General features: G+C 43.0%; 1 protein-coding gene across 2 annotated transcripts in view; it reads right to left on the bottom strand.

The window, feature by feature from the left end:
• Positions 1-19,881, bottom strand: part of slc35f3b (solute carrier family 35 member F3b) — a 61,836-nt gene that overhangs the window by 1,833 nt on the left and 40,122 nt on the right. The window contains exons 1-6 of one of the 2 annotated variants that reach the window (XM_072436261.1): positions 18,748-19,012; positions 5,519-5,861; positions 2,824-3,043; positions 748-873; positions 205-397; positions 38-127 (exon numbers count right to left, since the gene is read on the bottom strand). In XM_072436261.1, coding sequence (XP_072292362.1) covers positions 38-127; positions 205-397; positions 748-873; positions 2,824-3,043; positions 5,519-5,861; positions 18,748-18,823 — 1,048 coding nt within the window. In that variant the 5' untranslated portion in view covers positions 18,824-19,012. Of the gene's footprint in view, positions 1-37; positions 128-204; positions 398-747; positions 874-2,823; positions 3,044-5,518; positions 5,862-18,747; positions 19,013-19,881 lie in introns of those variants that run through there. The other variant, XM_072436260.1, reaches the window with a different exon arrangement.

The raw sequence follows: 19,881 nt of genomic DNA, 5'->3' as shown, positions 1-19,881 counted from the left end.
GAGCAGTAAGTTATTGGAGCAAAGCTAAGAGACTTACTGGCATTTACAGGAACGCTGAGAACAATGCCGAGGGAAATTAAGGTTGGATAAGTAATTGCAATGCCAAAGTTGACCAGGACACTAAAAGCTGAAACAAAGCAGACGATACCAATTAAAGATTTAGTAAGAATTACACAATAGAAACTATCTTTGAACTACACATACCAAAAAGTAGGGCTGATACTCCACAGAAATATGCCCAGGGAATGTCAGCCAGCGAGGCGATGTATTCCACGTGTGTGAAATATAGGATGGCCGGCAAAAAACTGAGGAACACAAAGTTGGCACACCCGACTAAACTCAGGAAAAGAGCAGCTTCCCCAAATTTGGCACTGCCAAGGACCATCTTGAAGAGTACCTGCAGATGAGGGGGGAGGAGACTTACATCATGTGTGTGTCTGGAATCACAATATATGACCTGAAGGAGCAAAGAGCTATTGGTTTGGGAGTTGCACCTGCCAAATCCCTGCAATATCTTTGACAGAGGGCCATGGCTGCCTGTTTATCACATTAGGCAGCACTGACAGCAGGGCTAGGGAGAGGCTTGTCAAAAATATATCTTTACTACAACCCCCATTTTGAAGACACAAAAGCCTGAGGCCAACCACTGAACCTCCAATGTCTCAAATATTCATTTCACATAATCTATGTAGCTAGAAATGATTCAAATAAAATCACTGACTGTTTATGTTGCTGCACAAGAAATACCTTGTAGAGTGCTGACATTGAAGCAGAGGCCACAACCAAAGTGATGCCTATGACGGAGTGGCTGTGAAATCCATCAGCGTAGGTCATCATTACAATGCCTGCTATAGCCAAGATAGCAGCTACTATCTGTAGACAAAAAGAAGAGGACATTAGAGAGTGATGAATGGGCAACATGCAGCTCACAGCAGGGTAATAAAGAATCACAAGCCGCCACTGCTGTGTGAGAGCAGCAGGCACACATGGCCTCCTCTCAGACTCTCAGGACAAATCACAGGAAAATTAATATTTGAACACGGCTTTATTAAGAGTCACTTGTCCTACACCGACCCTCGAGACATAATCAGGCCTCTGAGGGAAAACACAAGATACACAGCATCTGTAGCGCCGCTGTGACTGTCAGACATTGATTTCTATTGCACGGTCATCATGTTTACGAACCAAATATCACCTAGATCCACATCCGTCCTTCCTGTACTGCCTCTGGGATTATCCAGGAATCACACCGCTACAAGACTCACCCAACCATCTGTCTCGCCCAACAACAGCGACCAGCCTTGTCCACGTTTATCCACAAGCCCTGGTACAGAGTTTATGTGGTCATTACGTGTATGTGAGGCTGTTTGCTTTGAGTTATAGTGAGCGGGACAAGGTGCAGTCCAGCGGAGTGGATTTGCTCTGCATAAGGAGGTGTCAAGAAGACAAATGAGCCATGTGCGTTTGCTTGGCCAAAGCCTTTGGACACAGTTGACTAAGCCGCAGTTTCTGCACTGCAAGCGTCATGTCACTCACTGCTACACCAATCATTTAGTGTTGTTTAAACTGACCCCAAGGTGTTTAAATGCTTCAACACAAATGAGAGGAAGCACAGGAATGACCATAACTCTTACACCAGCACAATCTGTGCCACAAAGATATAAACACTATTAAAACTCACCCATTGTGTCACAGCTGAGCTGTTTATAATTGAAAACATTTTAATCATTTGCTAATCCTGTAACAACATTGCAGTCCTCATCTGCAGTTTTTGTTTTTTCAATAAAAGCTTTCTTTTTCATCAGACAGCCCACGCTGAAATTGAACAAGATTTAATCTGCTGCCCCTATATACTGGTGTTCTAGTCTTTCACTTTCATGACAAACTCATCTAAGAACGCCTGCATTGCAGCGAACAGTCAAATGCTGCACTCACCACTACCCAGCATGAGAGGGTGAGAGTGAGGGAGGGAAACAAGATGATTATTTCTCTCTCGCTGTAACTCTCTCAACCCTATATCACAGATTATGGGGGTAGAGAGAGTGGGGCAGTGTGACGGGGAAAGGCGGGTTTGAGAAAGAGTAAAAAGAGGGAAAATCCATTTGGAGGATGACTGGATATGTGAAACACAACAATGGATCCTGATTCCCAAGCCTCCCTGTGTCCTGGAATAAAAGAAAATCACACTATATGACACACTGTATTAGTCAGGTACAGCAGGTATACATTAATCAGAGAGCAATGTAAAGCGTTCTGACACCCAGGTGATGTGCTTCAGTAATACTGCCCCACACACAACTAAGCACCTTGTCCTTGAGGTGAAATTGCCTTCAAGACTAAATAAAAAACAAACCAACATTTCTTTGTCTGCCCTTTTTAAAAAGCACAGCACTTTTTGTCATGTGAACCAGACATTAATACAGTATTAGTGATTCGTCATACTTTTCTCATCATCGACTGCCAGTGTTTGAAGTCTCTCCAAGCACATAGGGCAGAGAACCTCCCGGAGAGAGGCCGGCACAGCGATTAGACGGGAACATACTGATCTTACTGCAGTTAATTTGCAATGTAAAAACTATGAGCCAAATTATATTCCTTTCCTGTACAAGCACATGGCATACACGTTACACAACACCACAGACGGACAGGAAATGTACCAATTACACTATGCAAATGATCCGACTTCTCCGTGGTTGACAATTTGATGAAGATTTACATAGCTCTGTACTGTAGCACATTGTAATCCGGTCCATGATGCAGTCGCCTTATTTCATTGCACACGTCTCTGGATGTATAAGACAAATAGAGCTTCAGTGTCCTTACCCTGACCCCCATGAAGCGGTCTCGGAGCACGATCCATGAGAGCAGGAAGACGAAGGCCTTATTGCAACAGAAGAGCACGGACACATCTGTTGTGTTGATCTTCCTGAGCGCCTGCAGGTACAGGTAGTTGGTAAGGATCCACAAGAGGCCGAATGGAGCTACTTTAGTGAAGAACACTTTAGGTGTGAGTCCGTCGTCCCCGAAAAATCTGCTGCACTCCCTACAATCAGACAAACAGAAGTTAACACACGATTCAGGTGGATTCGGTAATGATTCATGGGTGGTGTTCGGATCTCATAGTCACAGGAGGGCGGCAAACGTCCCATGTAGCTATTATTATTGTATTTTCATAAGAAATATCGAAGGTAAATTCCCCAATGTTGAACCAGATAGACCTTGCTATATTTCAGAATCTTGTGATGTCATCTGAAAGCTAGCAATACATGCATCTACTTTAAAGATATACCATGTCATCTTTCTGGTGGCAGGTACGCCACCTGCTTGTCTCCATAGAGATGTGATTGCTTTGCCGCAGTATAGGAAACTTATCTATCTCCAGGGAGACAAGCAGGTGATGCCACCAGGCCAAATTACAAGTCAGATCTGTGGGGAGGCATGTCCACTGACAGTAACGCTGCAGGTTTCTATACATATTTTTATATTACTGGTATGTGGAACAAATTGTGTGAAAATAAACACTTTGCTATAACATCAACAAGATGCTCACTTGAGACGCACAGCGCCCGCCCAATCTCTTAATCTTTTTTACAATCGTTTACTGTGTATAAACTTAGCACTATTTACTGTTTGCTTTCAACTGTACTTGGTCCTTCCTGTTTCCCAGTCAGAAAGCAGCATAATGCATTTTTCATCCACATGCTGCTGTTTACACTCTTTATGTTGCAGCTCTCCCTAAAAGCATCTGGTCCTCTGAAACAAACAGTGCAGCACTAAAGCCAAACAGCAGAGTAGAGTATTTGCCTGTGCACCTTGTTGTACACACTGGAGTGGTATGAATCCGCTCTGTTCAGCTGACTCTGCTGGGGAACCTCAGCAACAGCAAATTAGCTCTGTGAGCTTTGTATAGAGATATTATCAGCACTAACTCTCCTGTGTGTTTCTAAAACACATACTTTACTTAACTTTCAAACGTATTACTTCTGGGGTTATTGGCCTCAGTAAAATACTGCTGTGCCATCACTTCACACACTCACACACATGTACGTATTAAATCAAACTCCCTCAAAGTGATGAGAGTGACTCCAATGAAGTGTGTTTTTAAACAGTAAAAGAGGGATCTACTTCATTTAAACATTTAGTAGTGGTTTAAACTAATTCCTATTTTTTCTAACACATTCCCATCATCTCAATTCTTCACATCAATGAGTTTCTAAGCACATTTCACAACTGGGCAAAAAACAACAACACATGTCTGTATCGTGCATTCTACATCCTACAAATTGGTGAAGATAAATAGCAAATGAGCATCTCAAGCTACACTACTTATATTCCTGTCTATTCCATCAAACCTACTTCCTAAAAACAGTCCATATCTCTCTATGTTTTCTTGTCATTGAAAGTCAGGCAAGAATTGGGTTTGCATTTTAGTTTGTCCCTTAATTCAATGGTTTCAATACTTGAGGCTGAGATTCACCTGAAGCGAGTATATTCGTCATTTGATATTCGGCCTGCATTTTATAAATTACAAGAGTCTGAGCCTTGACGATCCTTGCGTAAGCCAAAAAAAGAACGTGTTATATCACATAGAAACATTGGAGATAGTTTAATTTCCTTGCTTCCATCCAACACTGTGTTTACTGTGCTGTTTTCTTTGTCTCTTTGTCCACAGCAGCATGGATAGCACTTATGGCTAAAGAAGACAATGATTAATGGACTTTTTCAGATGCAAAAATAATTTAAAGCCATTAGCGGATTTGGCTCGCTCTGTTTTCCCTTTCTCGATGAGGAAATATTGGCTTAACATCTGATCTCACAAGTTAAATATTTGGAGAAATTATAGTAATCAAGGGATGACTTTGCACATCTGCAGATTCATTTGTACAACATAAATCTTTTTCCCATTGAAGGGCTGCAATGATTAATCAGCTCATCAAGATTAGTTGACTATGAAAAATAATCAGAATTGTATTTGATAATTTGAATCTGTTATCTGGACTTTAAAGACTTTAAAACACATGCAACAAGACCATTGTATAACAAAGACAATGGCCTTATTAAACACAATTGTCAAAAATAATTTCTGATTTTCATCAATAACACACGTTCTCTATCTAGACGCCTTCGGTGATTATATCTTAACCTTGTATTGGTTTAAAAAAAAGGAAAAAATAAACAGACAACAAGTTTATTACCTAGTTCCGCTTTCTATATTTTCAGACTCTGGTACCTCAGCTTTGTGATGTAAATTGCTGCAAGTTTTTCCACTGTTAAGGCACTCAAAATGCTTTAAAGGCAATATGGGTGAAGTGTCTTGCCTAAGGACACAATAATATTGTTGCTAGCGCCCCACTTTAGCCATCAGTCTCCCATCCAAGTACTAACCAGGCCCTGTCCTGCTTGAGTTTGGACTTTAGTAAAATGATATGGCTGCTGAAATAATGATGTTGGGCTTGGTCAGGACATCCTTACTTTGCTGTTTGAGTGTGTTTTAGTTTGTGTGCTGTGCCGTGTTCACCTGAATCTCTGCCGTGGCGTTTGCCTCTCCGCACTCTTGCACACGTGGCCGATGTAGTACAAGGGGAAGAAAAGGCAGTTCCAGGTGGTGGCGAACCAGGTGAGTGTAAACGGGGCGTCGAACTGTTTGATGGCGAGTTTGGAGAGCTGTGTGAAGCCCGCCCAGGACGAGCACACACACATCACCATGGCGACCCCCCACAGTGCCTTCTGCACCTGCACCCTGTTGACTCTGATGCAGCAGCGCAGTCTCCTCTTGTTGGCGCTGGTCTCCGCTGCTGCCGGTCCTACAGCCGACTGGGCATCTGTTGTGCCCACCACATTCTCCTGGGGGCGGTCTTCTCCTAGGAGGAAAACGGAGGAAAGTAGGTTATATAAGTGACCTACTTTCCTGTGGTTAGGTTTAGATTAAAACTAGGGCTGGGCAATATTGGAAAAAGAGTCATCAAGATTTTTAAGAATCAGAATCCGTTTTATTGCCATTGTCTGTGAACAATTCACAAACTTGCTTTGCAACTTGAAACAGTATTAATAATCAAAATAATAATAGTAAAAAAGTGATTGATTTAAAAATAATATGTTCAACAACAGGATCAGAACAATAGATAGGAGGTATTTACATGAATCATTGTGTGGTGATGTGCTATGAAGTGTTCATGAGTCCGACAGCAGAGGGAAAGAAACTGTTCTTGTGGCGGGAGGTTCTGGTCTGAGGGGGAGTGGCTCACATAGTCCGTGTCCAGGGTGAGAAGGATCAGCTGTGATCCGACCTGCTCATCTCCCCCATCCCGGAGACGTGCAGGTCTTGCAGAGATAGAAGTCTGGTGGTGCCTGCTGGTCGCGTGGTTAAGGCAAACGCGTATGCCAGGCTCCAAGTGCAGCCGGCCGCAGTGTTTTGAGTTCGAATCCCGAATTTGACAATTTACTGCATGTTCTCCCCTCTCTCTCATCCCCCATTTCACACTTTCCTCCTGTCTAATAAAGTCTACGGGCCACAAAAAACAAAAAAAGGTCGCTGTAGTCTCTGTTTGTCCCTGGCTGTGGCTCCAGTGTACCACACGGTGATGGAGGAGGTGAGGATGGACTCAATGATGGCCGTGTAGAACTGCACCATCATCTCCGCTGGCAGCTGATGCAGGGCTCCCACTTGAGGTCCTGGGTGATGGTGGTGCGGAGGAAACTGAAGGAGTCCATGGTAGTGATGGGGAGTCTGTGGTTGTCTGTAGTTGTCACAGAGCTAACATTTCAAACTTGATTTTTGATTTTAAGGAATGCTCAATACTCAATTTTAATTTTAATTCCACAAAGATAATACAAAACATGAATACCATGTTCTGTTATACTAGTTCTGATATGGATACAACACCATTCTTATGTTGTACTGTTTATGTGACTGTTTTCAATATTGATGATTGTTCCAATGAGTATCAAGTTTTGATAATAGTCTCAATGCAATGAGTCATAACCAGACACAAGACTCAAACTGCTAATCGTCTGGTTGCTGGGTGAATACTTAAATGACTGTCACTGTCAATCCCATATTGAATGAAAATTAAATGGTCCAGTTCCTTCACACACTTTTATTGGCATGATTATAAAAAATAGAAAACAAAGCTCTACTGTGATGTTCAAAAGCTAAACTCAAGTCTTTGCTGTGTGTAATGCGTATTCAATTGTCACTGCTCCACCTAATGACAATAGTTGGGCTACATTAATAGACCCCAACCCTTCAAAACCCACTCCTGGAAATAAATGGAAAAGCATGTTTGAAATAAACTTGTCAGACCTGGCAAGAAAAAGTCAAATTTGCCTCTGGATCCCTCCTTAAATTGCATTTTCTACTCCACGATGCAACAATTTCAGGCAAAAATATGAACACTATTCTGCTAAATAACAAGCCTAAGGGCACTGCCATCACATTTCAGTTTATATGACTTGCCAAAAACTCTGCTCACAGGCAGACAGGTGCGCGTTTAAATTTGAGTGCAGACAGACTGAACACATAATCAGGAGAAATAGTCAAATGTTACAACTTCACTTAGGGCTGTGAAAAAAGTCTTTGTCACGATTATTTGGGTCATAATTTAAATCACATTTATCTGATTACTTATTTACCTTCTGTCCAAAGTTATTATTATCACACTGTATTATTTATATTTGTGATTTGTGTATTAAAAGACACTGCATATGTAAAGTTAAAGGCCCTGTACCCATTTTTTACTGTTTTTAAATAGGGAAAGTCAAAGATAGATTTAGTTCATTTCAAACTATTAGCAATGGTCCAAACTCATTCCTCACTTTCCTAACATCCAATTTCTTCAACACGATGAGTTCCTGAGCTTAAAGCTGGCAGAGTGGAAATTCCTGACTAGCAATATACATTTTTTACTGTAGCTCATGTCCGTCTTGTGCATCCTTTACACTATAGTGAATATAAAGCAATGTCAAACCAAAATATACAGGTTTTGTAGGGCTGAAGAAACCCCCATATCATTCAGAACTGGGGGGGCATTATCGACTAAAATTAATATTTATTTAATTTACAGCAGTCAGATGATATTATGTGTTAAAACATGTCTTGAAACATATAGGTTGAGTCTGAATTATCCGACAAATGGGAAATGTCTGGGAAAAGTGCAGAAACATTTCTTTAGCCCCAAAATCATATAACAGAAAAGAAAAAATAAAGCTCAGAACACTTAGATCTCGTGTTTAGATAACACAAGCAGGCGACTCTTATCTTTGACTGTTTCCTAATTGAATTATAATGTGATCCTTCAGGCGTCAGCGGTAAAACAGTGGTAAAACAGTGGTAAAACAGTGGTAAAACAGCGGTAAAACGGTAAAACAGTGGTAAAACAGCGGTAAAACAGTGGTAAAACAGCAGTAAAACAGCGGTAAAACAGCGGTAAAACAGCGGTAAAACAGAGGTAAAACAGTGGTAAAACAGAGGTAAAACAGAGGTAAAACAGAGGTAAAACAGCAGTAAAACAGCGGTAAAACAGTGGTAAAACAGCGGTAAAACAGCGGTAAAACAGCGGTAAAACAGAGGTAAAACAGTGGTAAAACAGAGGTAAAACAGAGGTAAAACAGTGGCAATCGAGTGACAGCCTGTATCCAAACAGAGGATGTGACGGGGCAGACTCGATATCCGAGACGACCACATCGTACGTCCCCCCGGCTGCTCAAAGACATCCCAGGTGACTGCTAACTTTCCATTGCTTCTGTCAAAACAAAATAGCCCTCGATACATCTTGAGTATTGTGTGTTCAAGCAATCAAGCAAGATTTGATTGCAGAGTTAAATGCCACTCTGTTCCTCAGTGATTAAACTAGATTATACTGTACAATGTCTCAGCACAAACTTGGTAAAGATGCTATTATCTTTCAAAAATTATGCCCCCATTATCGTCAATTTGAACTACATAAATAATTATTTAGTGAAAAAGTCAATAACTGCATTATTCACAGCGCTCCTTATCTACTTCGATCTCTCACTGGGTACTACTGATTATTCATTATTACAACAGCATGGAGGCCCAACACTGAGGGAGCTAATAAATCATTTTAATAGTCTTGCACAAAACAGCTCCAGTAGATTAGACTTTTACTGGAGTAGCACGATTCAAACACAAAAGAGGATTAAAAAAAGAAGTAAACAATGTCATAAATCTATGTAGTTTATCCAGAGTATGTTTTGCTGTACAACGTTTAGTCCTGGGAGAAGTCAGTAGACATAGGCGTGGAAGTTATGAAAAAGGTTTGTCCAAACATAAACTTAAGGCTGTATAACAGCTTATATAACTACGGCTTTAGTTTAAGTTTGAAATATGATGTCTTTGATGCCTCTTACCATTATTTACTCTCAATTCAAAAACATCTCCCAAATAATTGACAATTTCACATCGATCAAGCTTTCAATTGCCCAGCGCTATTTTGGCATGAACTGTGTACAAACAGATTAAAAATAAATTGTCTTTAATAAATGAGTCTTTTGAGTGCAGTTTGGGTCAGACACATGGAGATACTTCATAGTTTTGAAAGCGTTTGCTTTAAATTGACTAATCGGTTGAAAGGTCATGTGCATTTTTTTTGTACCTTTTTCTACTATTAAGATAGTCATTCAATCAGTCGTCATTTCACACCTAGACTATTGCTCTGTAATCTGGTCACGCTCATTCAAACAATAATGTTAGTTATATTTATAAAAATATAACTAATTCAGAACGCTCGTCGCTCGTCGTGCACAGGGCTGTTCATTTAGGACCAGCGCTCATGCACGAGAGTCTTTCCTGGTTTACTCTTGAGGACAGATTAGCTTGTAGATTTATTTAATCTAATTCCATCAGGCACTGTCGGGGACAGTCGGGTGGTGGTCCCTCTGTTTAAGAAGCAGGACCGGAGGGTGTGTTCCAACTACAGAGGGATCACACTCCTCAGCCTCCCGGGTAAGGTCTATTCCAGGGTACTGGAGAGGAGAATCCGACCGATAGTCGAACCTCGGATTCAGGAGGAGCAGAGTGGTTTTCGTCCCGGTCGTGGAACACTGGACCAGCTCTATACCCTCCATCGGGTGCTCGAGGGTTCATGGGAGTTTGCCCAACCAGTCCACATGTGCTTTGTGGATCTGGAGAAGGCTTTCGACCGTGTCCCTCGGGGTGTCCTTTGGGGGGTGCTCCGGGAGTACGGGGTCCGGGGCCCTTTGCTCAGGGCTGTCCGGTCCCTGTATGACCGGAGCAGGAGCTGTGTTCGCATTGCCGGCAGTAAGTCAGACCTGTTCCCAGTGCATGTTGGACTCCGCCAGGGCTGCCCTTTGTCACCGGTTCTGTTCATAATTTTTATGGACAGAATTTCTAGGCGCAGTCAGAGGTCGGAGGGTGTCCGGTTTGGGGACCACAGGATCTCATCTCTGCTGTTTGCAGACGATGTTGTCCTCGACCGGAAAAAGGTGGCTTGCCCTCTCCAGGTGGGTGGGGAGTCCTTTCCCCAAGTGGAGGAGTTCAAGTATCTCGGGGTCTTGTTCACGAGTGAGGGAAGGATGGAGCGTGAGATCGACAGGCGGATCGGTGCAGCGGCTGCAGTGATGCAGTCGCTGCATCGGACTGTTGTGGTAAAGAGGGAGCTGAGCCGAAAGGCAAAGCTCTCTATTTACCGGTCGGTCTACGTTCCTACCCTCACCTATGGTCATGAGCTTGGGTAGTGACCGAAAGAACAAGATCGCGGATACAAGCGGTCGAAATCAGTTTCCTCCGCCGGGTGGCTGGGCGCTCCCTTAGAGATAAGGTGAGGAGCTCAGTCACACAGGAGGAGCTCGGAGTAGAGCCGCTGCTCCTCCACGTCGAGAGGAGCCAGCTGAGGTGGCTCGGGCATCTGCTCCGGATGCCTCCTGGGCGTCTCCCTGGGGAGGTGTTCCGGGCCAGGAAGACCCATGTTTTCTCGGCTGGCCTGGGAACGCCTCGGGATCCCCCCGGAGGAGTTGGAGGAAGTGTCTGGGGAGAAGGAAGTCTAGGAGTCCCTGCTTAGACTGCTGCCCCCGTGACCCGGCCCCGGAAAAAAATGGATGGATGGATCATTCCATCAATGTATTGATATATATTTAGCAAAATGTTTTATGACGTAGTGCAGTGTAACAGGACTGTGTTTTGTAGAAATGTTTTATAGATAATGAAAAGATGTTATTGTAAATGCTTGTCTATGTAAACCCATGGAAGAATAGTCTTTACTTAAAGGCGTAATGGATGATTTTTTGGCCCAAATCTGAGTCTTATTTCCTTGTAGCGTGGACTGTCGATTAGTCCTGCCACGTATCAATCATAGAACGCACCTACTGCACAGCTACAGCCTCGTTCTGGCTCGTCCCCATGAGAGCAGCACGTTTCCCCGTGTTTAAGCGCATAGATCTATCATAATATAGTTCCCTCAGTGTACGGGACAATATTAAGACAGAGAAAGACAGTTCGAGCTGTCTCTGAAGAGACGGAAATCTACTGGAGACGAGAGATGCGATGTGATCCGTCGCGCTAATAAACAAACGCACGTGTGTTTTTTATGCATCCGCGCGGGGGGAGTGCGCATGCGCACTTCCGCCTGAGTTCTCAAATCTGCAAAAAATCGTCCATTACGCCTTTAAGTAAAATACTAATGGGAATCCAATAAATAAACAAAGATGTAAAAGGGCTTAGTTTGATTAATGAGCTAATGCAATCATGATTGTCTTTCTAAGGAGATTAAACTCTGTAATAGTCAAATTGATAGAACTGTATTTAAACTGAGCACTACGTGAGGCCACAGGACACAGAATTAACATGTTAAACAAGTTTAATTAAGGATGTTCCAAATCGGGTAATGACAAGCATCTCAACCATCTAGGTTAAAAAACATCGATATTGGCCATGGGAAAAAAAAAACATATTAGTCAATCTTTAGCTTGTTGTAACCTATTTAATGACTTGATGAAATGTAATCTGCATATAGCATAATAGTTTTTACCAAAGAATGAATATCAAAACCACATTATTTCCTAATAGTTTTGTTATGTTTCATTAAATTGACTTGGACAGTGCTTGTCTATCACGTTAACATGAGGTACATGAGGTACATGACGTACATGAGGTACATGAGGTACATGTGGTACATGAGGTACATGAGGTACATGAGGTACATGACGTACATGAGGTACATGAGGTACATGAGGTACATGAGGTACATGAGGTACATGAGGTACATGAGGTACATGAGGTACATGTGGTACATGAGGTACATGAGGTACATGTAATGTAAGCTGCCGGCACTAGGATGTGTAATATGTTGTCATGGCGTTGTTTAAGGAGGCATCCATCACGACAGAAGAGGCACCTGGTTCTTCCTGGAGCTCGCTCTGACCTTGGCAGGTGGTCCCATCACATCATAGATTAACTTCACTAATGACTATCGCCTCTAATGCTAATGCAGCCGTCTTCCCCAGGCTCTGCGCATACGGCCCAGGAGATTTGCTTTTTGTTTGGAGAAAAACATGAATACGTGATGCAATTTAAGTGAAATTATACCATATTGTTAAAGCATTTGCAACAATAGTCGCAGTAAAAGCGCAGCCCACTCTTGCAGTGCGGAGGGAAATATGGCAGCAATGAAAGATGACTCAAGATCATTGCTTGTTATTGCAACTAAATGATGAATCAGCACAGCTCCAGTAGAGACAGGCGCGCAGGGATGTTTATCAAAGTCTCTGGCTCACGGGCGGGAATTAACTTTCCCTTTTCCCAGCTCCGCGCCTGTTTGTCTTGAGCTTGTTCTGAAGGTCATCTGTTTAGTACAGTGCCCAGATTGTCCTCGCTGGGCCACCATCCCACATCGCTCTGGCCGCCGCTCTGTACTGCAGCACGTTTAATCTCCCAAATGCAGCTATGGGCCAAGCCAATCAGAACCAAGTATGAACATTTAAAGCTCTGGTACTTTAGCATCATGTTTTACTAAACATCAGACCACTTTCCTGATCTACAGAAGAGTTAGTGTAAAATGAATATTCCTTAATCCTTTGATCAAACAAGTGCAAACTGTGCAAACACATATTTGAAATGGATATAAACTAGCATAAGAGATTTCGCTTGCCTAGGTAGATATTTTGTAGAGCATATTATCAGTATAGTATCAGATTGTATCTTGAGCTGCATTTAGAGTCAATATTATCACGATGGAAACAAGTCATGACCTTTAACTGCTTTTTACGGAAACGCTCTTTAACCTTGTCCATTTATATCATCGACTGCCAGGATTCAGGATACATCTGGAAATCCTTCCTGACATAAAGATCTATTTGTTTGAGTCTTCTTTGGTTGAATTGAGTAAACTTAATATATTCAGTGTATCCGACAGTTGCTTATTTTCACGTACTATTGGCCATTCTATGAGTTTGCTCAGTATGGCTTTGATAAATAATCTGTCTGTGAAACCCGTGGAGACAGGCGCAGGCGGTTTGGCTCGAAATGGCACTCACCTTGACAGCCGTGTGCATCCTGGTCTTTGATATATTTAACTTTGTCTTAACTGAAATTTACTACAAAAGTGAAGCCTGTGTCACTACTGTATAATTACCATATGTGTGTTTATTGATTTACAGTGTCCTCTCAACCTACAGCTAAAGGGATCTTTGTCTTATACATTTATTTCACATGATTTATTTCAGTGTTCCTCATGGGTGTGTATTGAGTATATGTCCTAGTTCCTCTGGGGTCACAGTTATCACTGTTAGCACTTCACCAAACACTTTTTCCACTTCCACATCATTCTTCCATGTTACTCCCCTGCAATCTCTGCAGTGTAGATCTCTCCTGTTGATAGCTCCAAATCCAGAACGTGCACAGCCATGCAGCCTCCTCTTCTTCACACACCCTGACATGAAAGCTCTCACTACAGCTCTGCAACACTGCTCCAGAATAAGCCTCCACCCACACACCACACTGTCTGCAGCTGAGAGCGTCTCCGCCACATGTGGAGCAGCATCAGGCCACGGCTCTGTGGATGGAGCGTGTGGTCGTGTGGCATCAGAGGAGCTGGACCGGGCTGGACCGGGCTGTTTAGTGACACCTCTATGGGAGCAGAAGAGCATCGCAGCGCTTTGCCTCAGTGCTTCGAGAGGGTAAACAGATCAATCTCATTCTTCAAAGAAACTCTTGTCTTGCAGTTTCAAGCTCTCAGCTGAATATGAATGAGTCCAACATTTCTTTACCAAACCTGTACTCCCATTAAAAGTTTGCCAAGTCACTCTTGTTAAACTTACTGTCATGATACGTCAAACCTAAATGCATTGGATCTTGAAGAAACAACTTCAGTTTGAATTCAGCTTTCAAGTCCATATCATTTAGGGGTGTTAAACTAAGACTCCTTAGCCACGCTGGAGTGGTGTGTGTTGTATGAGATGGACAGACAGCACACAGCAGAGTGTCTGTAATCTTTCTGACACAAAGTTTGTGATACTGGGCTGTGACAGCTCGCTGAGGTCGACCTGTCAGTCTGAGGCCTTTAAACAGAGCAGCTCCTCTGACAAGCTGTCTCACTGCATAACACACGGAGACAGGCGGAAACACGCAGAGAGGTGGGGCCCACATACGCTCATGTCCTGGGAGGGCAGACAAGGACGGGCCGCTTGTTACTGATCCTGCTCAACTGGACTCTCTCCTTCAGCCTCACGGGACAGACGTGAGTCACAGAACAGGCTGTGACCCTGACGCTGCTTCAACAGATGCTCTTGATACAGGTCGAAGCCGCGCAGAGCCACAAGTTAGTGACACCGGAAAACACTGCTGTCACTCCCCTCTTTGTGCCACACAAGAAGGGCCCACGTCTGACACAGGCAGCTCAAAAATATACTCCCTGGACACAGCGCAACAGACTGGCACAAGTCCAACACTTTCCCAAACAAATCAATACATCAAGCACCGGCCACACCATTCCTGTTAAAATGATGGATAGTTGAAGAGTTTGACTGAGCTGGAGTGTTCTTTTCTTGAACTTTAACTAAATGAACAGACCTCATCATTTTATGCATTACTTGTAATTATTCATACGGCAGCTGGTCTTTGATGACAGGTTATTTTTTTAAATGGGATCAAAAGTTCAGCACACAAACCAAAGCGGTAACTCAGTGTTCTTTCCTCATCGATGCGTTTGGCTGACACGTTTCACATGGTCACGGCCGAACGACAAATGCTTCAGGCAGTTTCAGTGTTTTAAGTTTTTTTTTTTTTTTAAAGCAATATATTATAAGTCTGAAAGTACACGTTCAAAGATGGGCTGTTCTGTAGTAAATTGCAATGATCTTACAGCTCCAGACTTTCGAATTGTGATGAGTGATCTGGACATTAAAGGTGTACAGTGTAACTTTTCCATTGGACGGATGATCTACCACCTGTTTGTCTCCATGAAGCCGAAAGTGCTTTACCTGGAATGTTCCACAATAAACCTCTCCATCTGCAAGTGATATCATTTGATGTGCCGTAAGTGATTGCTCTCCGCTCACACAGACAGACACTCCAGCTCTTAATAAAATAAAAACCCTGTCATTTTGTATTCAGGACACAGCTATCAAGCAGCGCACTTATTACACCTGCTTTAAGAGCAAATGAAGACTAAGCACACTTTTGCTCCTGTCCACTCCGCTTAGTGTCCACTTCAGTTCAACCATGGAGTAACTGAGTAAGACACAGGTAGGTCAGATGTGGCTGGATGGTTTATAGAAATACACTGTGTTGCCAAAATGTTATGGAAGTTAACTTAAATAAATGTGTTTTTCTATTCGGATAAAACGGATTAAAAGAGTCAATTTAAATGTGCATTTTGAGATACTGTCTGTACGGTAAATAACAAATTATCATATCATAAAATGCACATTAAAACATGTAACAACAACACATTTTTGTTCTATAGCTTTGTTTATTTTTCCTTGCAAATGTATGTTTTCATTTATAGAAGCACAGTGTAATTTTTGTGCGATCCATCACCTCTTTATATCCTGGAATGTTCCATGGTATGGCATTATGCTCATCTATCTTACGTATATTCAATGACAGGTGCTTTTACTGCTAAAAAGAACACCGGTCTATGTGTTATTAGTCCCACAATGTGTAAATTCCAGACTTGGGGTGTTACCTGTTTGTCTCTATAGATTTTAATGCCATATTGTGAAACATTCTGACAAAAGCATTTTTCATCGAGACCAGCAGGTTGCGGACCCTCCACCAGCAACACTATGCAGCACACCTTTGTTGAGAAAAAAGCACTTATTCTAGTCAGTATAATGGTTAAGAAGACGGTAAAGGTCTCCTCAGGTGAACAAAAGTAAAAGCACTGAACAGTTCTACTATTGTGTCCCAGTTTTTGTTTGTTAATAGACTTGTCATTCATTGCACGTTATCCGTGTTCAAGGTGCGTGAAGCCCACAGGACAACAGCAACGGGTGAAAAATGACTGCCTCTTTTGGGGAATATAGGTGAACTGCTGAGGCATTTACTACAAACACTATCCACACTCCAAAGCATATAATGGGATCACAAACCCTATTGTGAACCGTCAAGTCACACGGCATTGACACAGAGCTCCCAGCAGACCACCACTTAAGACATTGTACCAGAAATCAATGGTCATCAGCCATGGTCCGCTGCCTGTGCGAATTAACCACAGAAACACTGTAACTAACTATCGGCTACGAGATAATGCAGCAGATGCTCCAGAAGAAGAAGAAGAAGCTCAAAGCCATGATCCTATCTCGCAATGGTGGAGATAAAGGGCCAGAAATGTATTTGAATAGGTCTCCCAGCTCAGAGTGAATGTTTGATCCATTTAGTTTAAGGGTTATAATCTTGTTAAAAATAATGTATTGTATTTTTCCATTGGTGGTTGGGCATGGGGCTTTGGCGCTATCTCGCAATGATACAGCATATCTCCAATGATTATGCATATGTTCCAAATTTTCTCCAGAAGCTTTGATAAAAACATATTCATTTGACATGTTTTCTAGTTATTGAATGGTCACTCCTGAGTCACTGATGCCACTGAACCTCTAAAATGACCAGCACAGTAACTTTGCCACTCGTCAGACTTTATATAATATGTTTTAATGAGTGCAGATCATTACATCACTATAAGTATGCATTTCCCCCCCCCTGTAATTCTGAGGTGCTACAAGGACACACAAAATATGATGTTTTTGTTTTTTTTTGCCACTTGTTAGTGCAGAGAACAGGGGCTTTGAGCTGCAGTTACATAAGAAGTAAAGTCTGAGAAAAACTCTGTGTTGATCCACGGTGCCTCCCTGTGATTCCTTCAAAGCAGCTGCTGAAAATAGGAGCCCAATGTTGACTGGAGGCACACAGTTTACAATACTCACAGAAATATACACAGATTTACGACCTCCCTCTAGCCACACTCTCATGTCACATCCTATGCTGTGTAAAGTAGTCGTTGAGAAAGTCAACTATTGAAATTTTACACTGACAAAGCTTTGCATGGTGACGAGCCAATGGAGCACTACATTGTATGATCTATACAATATGAATAATTATGTTATAATCAAGCAACAATAAATACTCAACGGGTGTAATTGAGAAAGATCAAGCGTTAGTGACAAGCCATAAGGTCAGTGTATTGATAAAATAGGCTTTTTTATTTTATGCTTGGATATTAATTCAGATTTGTGATGTCTTAAATTTAAAGTAATAGAGTTTTTGTTCCTATATTACTCTGTGTGAGGATGTTTAAACTTGCATCAACTACGTATCAAACATTTTTCCAAGTAAACTTTGTCTACTTGGCCTGTTTCACCTGCTGCAGATTGTATTATTCTGATATTCTAAAACATTTCATTTATCCTGTATCAGGGTGCAAACATAGTCCCATAATTACAGTTGGTGTACTGTAACCTATGCAACTGTTCGGTTCATTTTAATCTTGTGCCAGATTCAAATGACAGATAATACTTTCCAACGGTTTATGTGTGTTTGCGTCTAACATAAAGAGCTAATGGTAGTGGGTGAAACGCAAAAGAGTGACATAATTATAGCAGGGAAAGTGTCTGCTTTATGGGACATCAACCCTGTCCATGACTGATAAAATGCCTCATGCAGAACTGCAGGTCACTGAAGGGGAGAAGGGAGTCAAACACCCACTTGCTCACGTTTATAGCGTGTCAGGGAATGTCAGGATACAAATTACACCCCTGGACATGAAATAGATGAACTATCATAAAACCACTGGAGCGGGCTGAAGATCAGTCAGAGGTTGAGTGCGTATAAAATCCCCGTTAATATGTTTAGCTCCAGATTTCAGATGCTGTGGTCGTTGGGACAGCTATGGAATGATATGAGGGAATCCCTGCAGCAAAATCAAGTTGGAATGCTCCCGGGGGAACTGTATTTCACCGCCAAGACGCGACACGACTTCTTATAAAATCAATGCGTCAAACAGCAGTCGTATATAGGCTTTTTTTTAAAAATCACAAGTTGGTAAAAGAGCCTCCTAAACACGACATATCCAACATGCAAAGAAGGAGAAGAATCGATGCTGTGATTTGTGCGTGTCAGTGCGTTGATCTCGTGCGAAGTTATGCGCCAAATTGATTATCCGCGGGGGACTTGAGGTGTTGGGAAAAGTTGCGGCGCGTCTGACTTGGCGTCTGCACATCTATGCGCAAAAAGGGGCTTTGAACGCAGCGCGTGGAAGACGAAGAGACCGTCCTTACCTTCCACTTTGGTGAGGGTGAGCACCGGGCTGTTGCAGGCGGACAGCGGGGCGACCCTGGCGGAGTGCTTCTTCATGGTGCTGAGCTCGGGTGGGCTGAGCTCGAAACCGCGTCGACTACATCCCTAAAGCCGGTTTGGTGCATTCGCCTCTAGTGGCGCGGGACCCCCTTTTTTGCGTTCCCACCTGCTGTTTTGAGAGCCGCCAAGCGTCCAACCAACTCCGCTCAGGATGCTGTCTGTCTCTCTCGTCCTATCGTGTCCCCCCCCCCCGTACCCAGCCCCCCCCCCTTTCTGGTGCTGATGCTGCGGCCGCCGCCTCCTCCACGCGCGCGCCCCTCCACCTCCCCAAATCTGCTGTACGGATGGAGTGAGTGTCCTGGCTGCCGGTCTCCCCTCACGTACACTTTAAATAGCTGCAGTTAACGTGACACACACACACACGCACACACACACACACGCACGCACGCACACACACACACACACACACACACACACGCACACACACACACACGCACGCACACGCACACACACGCACACACGCACACGCACACACACGCGCGCACACACACACACACACACACACGCACGCTCGCACGCACGCACACGCGATATCGGGCTTAATTAGAGTGATAAGGCTTCTTCTGCAAATGACCCATAGAGCCAATGAACTCTAATTGCGGTGTTTTCTGCTGAATTACACGATAATGGCATCAGTTAATTCTTGCTTCTATCTGGGGACGCCGCATGAAGACTTCATCAACGCACAACAGTCTTTAACATGCGACGCGCGCTGGTGCTAATTATCCCATTTTCCCAGCTCACGCTCAGCCCACCAGCAGTGGGACGCACAGGCTGTAGACGGGACACTGGTCGTGCTGTGATCCGATCCAGTGCTACAGCCTTTACTGGATGAAAAGTTAGGAGAGACACTGAGATTTGCGTTAAACTCATGGTGTAAACCCAGTAATTAATGAACTAATTCAATTCAGTTCATTTTTGAAACGCTCAGAATCACAACAGCAGCTGCCTCTAAGGGAAAAACAGATTAAACAATGTTCATAGGAAATTATCACTTTTGTTTTTGTTAGTTTCCCCTATTGCAATGCTTCCTAAACTCAAGTTTAGTCCAGAGT

This window comes from Eucyclogobius newberryi, unplaced genomic scaffold, assembly GCF_026437365.1.
Source record: "Eucyclogobius newberryi isolate DKJ021-1_F unplaced genomic scaffold, fEucNew1.0.hap1 SCAF_8, whole genome shotgun sequence".
In the NCBI taxonomy this organism is placed as follows: Eukaryota; Metazoa; Chordata; class Actinopteri; order Gobiiformes; family Gobiidae; genus Eucyclogobius; species Eucyclogobius newberryi.
This window is presented reverse-complemented; position numbering and strand designations above follow the sequence as displayed.